Source organism: Apaloderma vittatum, unplaced genomic scaffold (assembly GCF_000703405.1).
Source record: "Apaloderma vittatum isolate BGI_N311 unplaced genomic scaffold, ASM70340v1 scaffold13706, whole genome shotgun sequence".
Classification (NCBI taxonomy): domain Eukaryota; kingdom Metazoa; phylum Chordata; class Aves; order Trogoniformes; family Trogonidae; genus Apaloderma; species Apaloderma vittatum.
The window spans coordinates 15,090-26,058 of record NW_009721308.1 but is presented as its reverse complement, the minus strand read 5'-3'; the positions used below and the strand labels follow the sequence as shown (position 1 = coordinate 26,058).

The 10,969-nt window shown below is 44.9% G+C and overlaps 1 protein-coding gene across 1 annotated transcript; it reads left to right on the top strand.

The window, feature by feature from the left end:
• The first annotated feature begins 2,014 nt into the window (after positions 1–2,014).
• LOC104275400 (WD repeat-containing protein 3-like) lies at positions 2,015–6,967 on the top strand. Its single transcript, XM_009871337.1, has 6 exons — positions 2,015–2,102; positions 2,663–2,710; positions 4,615–4,658; positions 5,129–5,257; positions 6,048–6,141; positions 6,720–6,967. The coding sequence occupies exons 1-6, from the start codon at positions 2,022–2,024 to the stop codon at positions 6,873–6,875; spliced, it is 552 nt and encodes a 183-aa protein (XP_009869639.1). The 5' UTR covers positions 2,015–2,021; the 3' UTR covers positions 6,876–6,967.
• Positions 6,968–10,969: the final 4,002 nt, after the last annotated feature.

Sequence of the window (10,969 nt, the reverse complement as noted above, 5' to 3'; positions counted from 1 at the left end):
CTTCCTACCCTCCGGCAGATCGACTTGCCCCAACTTGGCGTCATCTGTGAATTTACTAAGAGTAGACGCAGTGCCCTCATCCAGGTCATCAGTAAAGGTGTTCAGTAAGACGGGACCCAGTACTGATCCCTGGGGGTCATCACTGGTCACCGGACACCAATGAATGTAGCACCATTCACCACCACTCTCTGGGCCTGGTCATCCAACCAGTTTTTAACTCAGTGAACGGTGCACCTGCCCAAGCTGTGAGCTGCCAGCTTTTCCAGGAGGATGCTGTGGGAGACTGTGTCAAACGTTTTGCTGAAATCAAGGTAGACCACATCCACAGCCTTCCCCTCATCCACTAGATGGGTCACCCAGTCATAGAAGGAGATGAAACTGGTCAGGCAGGACCTTCCTTTCCTAAATCCATGTTGGCTGGGCCTGATCCTCCGGTTGTCTTCTACATGCCGCGTGATGGCACTCAGGATGATCTGCTCCATAACCTTGCCAGGCACCAAGGTCAGGCTGACAGGCCTGTAGTTCTCCGGATCCTCCTTCTGGCCCTCTTATTGGCCAGCCTCCAGCCATCTGGGACTTCCCCAGTTAGCCAGGATCAGTGATAAATGATAGAGAGTGGCTTAGCTTCTGCCAGCTGCCTGAGCACCCTAGGATGAATCCCATCTGGACCCATGGACTTGTTGGGATCTGAGCGGCACAGCACTAACTACTTCCTCCTGGATTACAGGAGGGGTATTCTGATCCCTATCCTGGTCTACCAACTCAAGAGCCCAGATGTCCTGAGGATGGACAGGTCTTTTTGTTAAAGACTGAGGCAAAGAAGGACAGCCTGCTCCTGTGCCTTCATAATTTCGTTCTTAAAGTAAGCCCAGCCTTCCTGGGCTCCTTTGTTTTTGAGGGCTGCTTCCCAAGGGACTCTCCGAACCAGCGTCCTGAATAGATCAAAGTCAGCCCTCTGGAAGTCCAAGGTTGAGGTTTTGCTGACAACCTTTCTAACTTCACCACTTATCGAAAATTCTGTCATATTGTCATCACTGTGCCCAAGATGACCTCAAACCACCACGTCTTCCACTAGCCTTTCCCTGTTCATAAACAGCAGGTCTAGGAGGGCACTATCCTGGTAGACTCACCAGCTGCAGCAGGAAGTTGCCATCCATACATTCCAGAAACTCCCTCGATTGCCCTCTTTCTGCTGTGTTACACTTCAGTAGACATCTGGTAAGTTGAAGTCCTCCATGAGAACAAGGGCTAGTGAACGTGAGACATCTCTTAAGTTGTTGAAGGAATGTCTCATCGGTGTCTTTATCCTGGTTAGGTGGTCTGTAGCAGACTCCCACTAGGTATCAGCCTAATTGGCCTTCCCCTTTATCCTTACCCATAAACATTCCACCTTGATGTGTCTAACATTGAATTCTAGGCTGTCAAAGCACTTCTTAACATAACATATGATTTACCATTTAAGATGATGGGTAAAGAACCAGAGAGAATTGGTGACAAAAACACCATCACCACCACCATTTACAAAGTAGGATAATGAGAGGAATACATCAATAAATAAGACCCGGTCTTAAATACACTTCACACCTTCCCACTATCTTCCCGGCTACCTCCCCCCGCCATCAGTGTAAGGGGGGCTGTTATTTACAAAAGCCTGATGTTTTTGTAAATAATGGAGGAAGTCCTTAATCTGAGTAGTCAAAATGGCCCAACCCTGGCTTGTGCCTCAAAGGGGTACCGCTTGCTGGAGATGGAATTCAATGTCAAGGCAATGACTGAAGCTGCAACAGAGAGCACCCAGGGCCAGTGGGGAGAATGTTGACAGTGTTTGACATCTTCAGGACATGATTGGTGAGCTCAGGGTAATGGTGCAGTCTGGAGTAGAGGTTATCTTTCTGAGTGAGAAGTTCTGTGTCAGCCCTCCTGCTTTTTCCCTCCACTTGTCCAGTTGGGACTTGAGCTTTGCTTTGGCTTGTCTGGTGTCACTGATGTGCCCTTCTCATGCTACACAGGCTGAGCGGATCATGGAAGCTATCGAGCTGTATAGAGAAGAGACAGCAAAACTAAAGGAACACAAGGCCGTATGCAAAGCTGCAGGAAAAGAGGTAAAAGGCTGAGGAATGTACCAATCCCAGAGTGTTTTGCATGTATCCTCCCAGCTCGGGTGGAAAGGCTTAGCATGCAGATAAAATCAGGACAGTTAGAAACAGATTTGCTGAAATCTTTTGGAGAACAAAATGGCACTGTGCTATGGGATATGGTTGGTGGTGTATTCTTTCCAATGATCTTTATGTTTAAAGTCACAGTAGGATGCAAGTTCTCTCCCTGGGAGAGCACGCTGCTGAAAATTCATCCCCCAGCTTGTTCTTTGCTTTCATCTCAACACTCCGTGCTAAATAAGGGGCTGTGATGTAAGTGGGAAAAGTGACAATTAGGAAGTGGAAGAAAATTCGTACATGTTTGAGTTAGTCCTATGCATCTGAGAACGAGATTGCAGCCACTAGACAAGGAAGGCCTTCAGTGACGTTCTGGGGAGGGTAGAAGCATGGGAATTGCAGGAAGACACCTGAAGAAAGCCCTCTTCTACCATGGGTTAAAGCTTTCTCTGTGAATATGTATCTGTGCACACACATCTGCCTCGTTCTAACCCATTTTGTGTCTCCAGGTCCCCTTTCCTGTCAATCCAATCCTCCGTGCCTATGGAAATATTACCGTAAGTGGAATGCCCAGGCCACAGGCTGTGGGCTGTTCTCAGCTGGAGTGGGGCTGGTTCATTTGCTGGCTGAGTCAAAACACTGGGTTGTTGCGGGGTAGGAGAACTACCTGGTTCAACCTGAAATGAAAACTCAGTGCTTTTGGTTGTGCAAAGTGAACACGATTTAGGAGTTATGCATTTTTATTTTTTTTTAATATATCTTGCCATGTGTATTACAAAAGTTTAACCCCATCAGGGGTTATTATGTACCTTATTGCAAGCCAGTGGTTTACAGTATTCTCCAAGATACAGGAGAGCTACTTCAAACCTTTCCTGTGCCTAAGGGCTCACCCTCCTGCTGCCAGGAGGGTACAGTTGTCATGCTCTGTCATATTCCAGAGGAGCTGTGCCATTTTACACAGAATACCTGAGCATCCACTGGAATCTGTAACTGGTAACCCATGTCACTGTGTGACATCAGTAAGCACTTATCCAGAACCATTCTCTCCCTTCCTCTGTGAATATGGGCATACTTAATTGCAAGTTGAATAGATTCAAGAAAGAATCAGGGCTGAAAAAATCTGATAGCTCGGTAGCTAGCAATTTCTTTGGAAGGGTGTGATGTTTGATAGAATTCCACTGTACAGAGAGGAGAATCTGAACCGGTTCCCAAAATCTTGAGGAATGTGCTAGTCCCAAGTGCCAGGCTGCTGGGTAGAAACAGCCCCAGGTTATGATATATCCTATTACGTGGTAAACTGACCTTTATGATCATTCAGGATGTCAGACCATGAACAAAAAGCATTGTGAGCTGATAGCCACTTATCCTCTTTTTTGGAGAGACTCTGCATGTGGAACACTTGTCCCTACGTACCTGCTGTGTTCTCCTGACTGAAGAAGCCAGAGCTGGAAGCACATGAAGGCTTCCTGACCCTAAATCCCAGCCTGTGCAGCTGTAGCCACAGCAGGGCAGCTCTGGGCAAGGCAGGCTGTGTTGTAGATGTCCAGGTTTATTTCTGTGGTGTTGGTACAGCAGTTACTGATTCTGATTTACATTAAGAAAATTCTATATGGTAGTTAAATGTCCAGGTATTGCAGGGTAGAGCCTTTACCCACTTGTGTCACACACAATTTTCACACAATTCAGAATTTTTCATTCTGCATAATATGCACACATGGATGCATGAATTTCATTGATAAATAGAAATCCACTGCTCTGAGTAGATTGGTTTTGGTTTTCCTAGTTTATTCCAATGTATACTCCTAGAATGCATTCTTAATTACCCTTAGGAAAATCCTTGTTTTTTCATTCTCCCCTTTTCTGAGGAGTATGTAAATGCTAGATGAAACAAACTCATGCCTTCCTTCTAACCACCTGTAATCACCTTATAAGAACCCTTCTGTCCCTTCCATGATTATGGGTATACTTAATTATAAGTTGAACAGACTAAACAGAAGTCAATGGAATCCTATGACTTAGCTGCTTTTCTTTGGCAATTTTTAGCTCTACTCCGCATCTGCCTGACACTTTCAACAGATAAACAGGAACAGCAGGAACTAAGTCTTTGGGAGATGAGTTTGTGTGAGGATTTATGTGTATAATTTGACTGTTTTGCCATCTTTTTTATTCAGTTTAAGATTCACTGAACTGATTATGAAATAATTTAGCTCGTTGAATATAAATTAGATTTTTTACAATATTGTTCACCAATTTAGAGTTTTCTGAGAAGGCTGGGGTTATGTTTTGGGGAGGGAGATCTTCCAGGACTGGCAGCCAATTGAAGCTAAAGGGGTTTCCTTTTTATTCTGTTTAGCTTGATCTGTCCATTTCACAAGACATGACTGCATGTTTTTAACTGGGTGAAATGTTTGTCCTGGAATGTTTCTTGATGTGCACAGCTGGTATCTTTCCTCTCTTGCAGCCTTCTGCATACGTCCTAGAAGTTTTCAAGAAGGTCAAGTCGAGGTGAGTCCCAAGAGCCTTATTGCTGAACAGGTTTGTGACGAAATGTTGGATTTCTGGGCCCAGGACAATCTGGGGTTCTGGACAGTTTCTTGTACTGGGTATGGGCAGTGCTGGAGAGTGGAGTTACTGTCCCTGACAGCCTCTTTTGGGGAGTGCCTGGAATTAGGGAAAGGAAAATGTTCCTTCCATGGGGAGTGTTGAATGAAGCTTGTGTATGTGTTTTGGCTGCTTGGAGATGCACATGTATGTGAAGAGCAGCTTGGGCATGCTGAGGGGGCAAGATTGTGTGCCTGCTCCCTGTGCCTCAGCTGTAGTCGGTGCAGATGCGCTGCACTTTGTGGTCAGTCACAGACCAGCAGTGATGAATGTCTAGCACAGCTTTTGTACTGAAACCTAACTATACAGAAGTGGTTCCTACTTATCTCTAGCAGTGGAAGACTAATGCTTCTGTCCCTTTGCTTTCTCCTCAGTGAGCTGGAAGAGTCTCTCCTGGTGCTGCCCTTCTCCTATGTCCCTGACCTGCTCAAGCTCTTCAATGAATATATTCAGCTGGGTTCGGAAGTTGAGCTCCTGTGCCGAGCTCTCCTCTTCCTGCTCAAGTGAGTCTTTCATCTGCCCAGACAGATTTGCTAGTCTCAGTTCAGTTGCTGTTGTTGTCTAGAACCTGGACCCGAGGAAGCCCTAACAGGGTTCTGGTCAGGAGTGGACCCACTGGTTCCTCTGGGTCCCTCGTGCTGGTGCATGTTGTGAACTCATTTTGTGCCAGTTACATTGGAGAGAGAGGTGCTTCTTGCTCCTGTGCTGTGAGTCAGGGCATTGAGACAGCACAGAGCTGGGGAATATACGCCGTTTCCTCGAGCTGCAAAGATGATGTCGCTTGCCATGAATGCATATAGCGTAAGAGCGTGGGGAAAATTTGGGCTTTCCCTTATGTCTCTGGGTCTGAAGCTCTTGGGAAACATCCTTGGGACTAAAAATGTGGTCTCTGCAGGAGATAAGGAATCACTGCAGCCAGCAGCAAATGGTGTGTGGGAACAGACTGGCTGGATGTGGAATGCTGACGTGCCCACATAGCGTTGCTGGTCCTGGTCCCAGTCCCCCAAATCTCATTGGTGTGAAAGATCCTGCCTCAAGGCTAAAATGGCACTGTTGACTGGCACAGAGTCATTGTAGAGCCCATAACCTCAGAGAGCCCCTCAGAGGGACGTTCCCCTTGAACCACTGCCTGTTAAAAGAGAAGCCTCAGAAAACAGTTTTTCCAGACGGCTGGTCTGGGAAAGCCTAACTTCAGAAAAATCTGTGTCTAGAACATACAGAGGCTCAGGAGAGGAGTTTTCTGGTGTTTCTAAGAATAATGCTGTGATACATCACTGCCTGCTTTGTTCCCAGGATACATTTTGGGCAGATCACAAGCAACCACATGCTGGTGACAGTGATAGAAAATCTGAAGAAAACCACCATCTCCAGAGTCAGTGAGGCCCGGGTGAGTGTTACAGCCTCCCGACTTCCAGGATCTGGGATAATGGGATGGGCCAGTGTCTGGGAGCATGTGACGTCTGTGGTGTTCAGTGGAGAAGCTGGTTGGGGGTCTGAGCCCATTTCACCTTCCGCCTGTGCAAACAGGCTGCCTTCTCCTTATGTGAGACTTCCCAGTGATGAGCCTGTGCTCATCCTTCCTGCCTCATTTACTGTTTGTTTTCTTGCGAGTTTCTAAATATGCAGGAGGTAAATAAACTATTTCTCTTGGGCTTCTCTGTACTAGTCTCATATACTGCAGACTGTGCATATTCCCAGAGGCAACTTCAGGTGCCTGCCAGCAACTTGTCTTCCAGAAAACATAGTGGATTAGAGCTGCTTCTAAGAGGGAACTGTGGCGAACAGTGCAGGACTGATTTTTCTCCTACTCAGATGAAATTTACATTTCAGTAATGTTACTTTATTTAAATCTGTGGATTGTCTTGCTTTCTTTATTTCTTAGGAGAGGGTAGCCAGTGCAGGACCCTCTGCCCCCTAACAAGCTTGAGATGTGCTCAACAGCATGGTGCTGGTCTGTCTTTACAGGATGTGCTGGGATTCAACATGGCAGGGCTCCAGTACCTGAAGAGGGAGATTGAAGCCAAGGATGAGGTGACATTTTTTGCTGATGCTACTGACCGTTTTGAGGAGAAGAAGAGGAAGAGGAAGAAGAAAGAGAAGATGATCCTTGCAGTGCTCTAGCATTTGCTGCCCAAGACGCAGAGTAGCTGGATGGAGTCGGGTAACCTCAGTGCTGGCCATGGAAGTGTTCTTGTGGCTGAACATCTGTGATGATGTCTGGTGCCTGGGACAAAGGCTGTCCCCTCCCCATGCAGTATAACCCCAACTCGGAATGGCTGTCTCTGAGATGAACTCTCTGTAGTCTGCTGCACATGCATTTGAATGATTTCAGAGGTGGCTGTCAGAAGTATGGGCTTTTCCTCCAGTGGAATGCTTGTTAGGAACTGAGTTGATTTCTCCTGCATAAGAGATGAACTCCTCCGGGCAGCGTTGCATCAGTGGAGTGAATGCAGCACGTGGACTGCTGGTGAGAACATGCCCGACCTAGGGAAGTCAGCTGGCAAGATTTCTTGCTGGTTTGAGACTGCTGGTGGTTTGTGGAAGTGCTCAGAGCCTCTGGGCAAAACTACGTGACTTGGGGATGGGGAAAAGCATGGCTGCATTATATTAAAGGCATTTTTATATATGTTTTATGAGACAACTTTGTTCATGGAGTTTTGTTCTGATATTTCTCTAGTAAAGCATCAACTGCCTTGCCCTCTGTGCCAGTTCTGAAAGCATTTTTTTTCCCAAGAGAGTAAAATCTGTGGGAGCAAAGGAAAGGGCTGCCATCCAGGTTTGTGCTATTCCATAGAGTTGGCAGGCTGAGCATGAGAAGCACAGGTTGTTTGTATTGTACTTGCTCCAGTTTTTAGAAATTGTATTGAATTGTTGCAATGTTGTATTTGTCCTGTATCAGATAAAATCATTTATTTTCACAGTGGGGCAGGATAAAGTGAGCAAGTCTCTGCTGCTGTTGGCAGGTTACTAGTTTGTAGTACATGTTGTCTTTTTCACCAGTAATCACAGGGTTGGTGGATGTGGTGGGGGCTGCTTCTCGGTACTTCGCTGACCGTTGGGACTTACATGTCTGACTCAGGTGCTCAGAGCTGGACTTCTTCCCAACTTAAGCTTCATATGGATATTTAATTGCATCCTACTTGTTACTGACTACTGGCTTTGACTTAGGTTCTCTATTGCTAGCAATTATGCACGAGGCAAATAGTTGAGTTGGTCATAACCACATCTCTTAGATGGTACTGATAACACTGGTAAAAGCTATTATTTAACCCCCAATCATGAGATTCTCAGTCACTGTAAAGTGTTGAGAGAACAAGTCATCTGCATGTATCAAGGAAAACTCTCGGGATGTCACATGCTGGAAAAACGATAAAGCACAGGAAAGCACCTTGCTGGAAATGAATTTATAAAAAGAAAGCAGAACTTCACTTGGATATACAAATACGGTGTCTCACAAAGACACTGAGATGTTCGTTTTAGTCACTCTTGTGTAGGTATGAACAAAGCAGGGGAAAAAAGCCACCTCTGAGTGAGTGACTCAGTCTTCCACTATGAAGAGACGTGCAGGTGAGCATTTCAAGATCATGTCCGAGAGTGAACAGGAGGATTGAGTAGAATCCCTGTCTGTCAGTCCCTCTCTGTCAAGTGTGCCTTCGTGTGCTCCTCATCCCCAGCTGGTGTCTGCAGCTAAACACAGAAATCTAAGCGTATGATGGTGGAAGCAAACAAACTTAGAAGACTAGAGCAGATCAGCAGCTCTTTCTTGAAGAATCACAGCTGACTTCAGTGAAACCTCCTGCATGCTCAGTACTCAAAAAAGATTTTGAGAGCCTCAGCACAGATTATAGAAACCGAATCCCTTTTAAAAACAAAACCTATGGGGAACCATTCAGCAGTCCTCTGAACTGCAGAGTATCAAACATTGTTTGTATCAAACTGTTTGCCTTTCAGGCAGCCACATCGGAGAGCTGTGCAACATTTGAATCAACCACATTTCCCATTAATAGGGGACAGACAAAATATTTATTCACTTTAATCTGATTAATTAAATGAAAAAGTCTATGTTGGGATCTTTCCATAATGTTGGACTAAAATTCGAGTATTTCAGTATTGCTGATTTTCATGGTATGCTTCTAGGGCTCTGACCTGTAGTGAAAGAGAGAAAATTAACATGAAAAGAAAGAAAATACAAACTCCAACTCTACCTTTTTACAGTTCTTGAAGCAAACCCAGTAATTATGTCCAGATTCTTTGCGCTATGATTGCTATGGACTGGCTTCAGTAGAACTGGCCTCTACTCTCATGAACAACATGAGAAAGAGTTCTCACACAGGCTTCAACTAGATTAAGAGTGTGCTTTTATTTCACAAATTGAGTGGCATAAAAACTACGACCACAAGTTCAGGATGGGCAGTCTGTTTTAGGAGCACTGAAGGCTTTCATGGGCAGCTTTCTATGCAGTTATTTAATTTTGAATATATTATGAGAATATTTGTGAAATGTTTTAAATGTAAATCAGTAGTAATTAAGAAAATACAAATGAGATATGTCCAAGTTTGGTTAGGTGGTGCTTCACTGGTGATTTTTGCTTGTTCATCTCTACTAGGAGATGTGGCAATTATGTAATCAGGCCTAATATTGCAAGGAAATTTCTGGGTCTCAACAGAGAGAAACATTGGCTCTGGTGGCCTCACCTGGGAGAGATGATAGGAACTTAAAAGGTTGTCACAGTGCCTCTGCAAAGACTTAACTATTTCTGTGTTGGATGGCTGAACAAGAGTATTAAATCACATACAGGACTTTACCTAGGAGTGTCAGTGTTTCGTGTTTTGTGAGACTAAACCAACCAGTCTAGAGGTCCTTGGCTCTGAGGTGGATATGGTGTGGAGTTCAGATTTGGTGGGGAGGAATATTCAAAGAGGCTTTTTATACAATTGCATGGGTAGCCTGGGGTAGCCAGCTTCAGTAAGAATCATCCATCAAGTGACAAAAAGACTTTGTCAGACCAGACTAAATGGGCCGTACCCATTTGCGTATGGTGACAGCAACTATGATTAGTTGGATTAGCCACATTGGAGGAGAATATCATGTAGTTCATTCCTTTCCACTTGGAGCTTATAACAGGAGATGACATTGATCAGAATTTCTGGTGGGATGGGGGGGTCATCATACTGAAATGTGAACTGAGTGAATACTTCTTTTCATGTTGAAATGGAAGAGAAGTTTGTCTAAATTGCTTTCACTGGTAAGCTCCATGTTATAAGCCTCAAAACTGGAAGGCATTAAATTTGCTGTTCTACCCCGTAATTGCATGTTACTCTGAGGGTAAAATTCCATGCTAGAAAACGTAAGAAGAGACTTGAACAGGATAAAAAAGCTGTGTTTGATGTACCCTGCGCAGGCCTAGAGCAGATGCAGCAATCAGAGTCCCATGTTTCTCCAGTTTCTTTTGAGAACTGACTGATGCAGTCACTTTTTCTCCAGCTGAGAGGAAAAGCTACAGCTACGGTTTCCTTACTGACTTGTTAGATAACATGGCAGACTTACAGATGTTTAAGTTGAAAGAAAAAAGATGATGTCACTGTTACACAGCAAATGGGGACTCCTGAGAAGAAACATCCAGAGTACTAGGTGAGATGAAACACCAGCCTAGTGTTAAACATGTTGGCTGGTGGTTTGAGGAGAAATTCCCACTACAACTTTCTTGTTGGCAGGGAAGACTTATCCATTGTCTGTGTAGTCTGATTCTCTAAAGTTACAGAAATGTGCTACATGAAACAATGTGTGCAGAAGGTTGTGTGCGCTTGAACTTGTTACTGTTGCTCTGCCTATGTGTAAGACACTTGTCTTATTATGGACTTCCTGTCAGTATCCAAGGGTCAGCAGTAAGACTTGGTTTTAGCAAGTGAAGAGTGTTAAAAGAGAGGCTGATTTATTAGGGCTTAACTGTCTTATATCCAGCTTCTTGCTGCCAGGAGGGTCAATGTCTTGTCTAATGTGGAGACAGTGAAGGATTTGAGACTGGACTGGGGAGGCTCTGCTGTGAGTGCCTCCACTGAGCTGAGCTGCTGTAATAATCTGTAAATCTCTTGCAGTGAGTCCTTTGGTTAATGTCATCCAGTGCTTCCCTTACTTGTCTCACGTCCTTGTGTCTGTGTGCATGACAGCCTTGCTGTCAGATATGTGAGGTTTATTGATGATGTGGATCAGAAGCC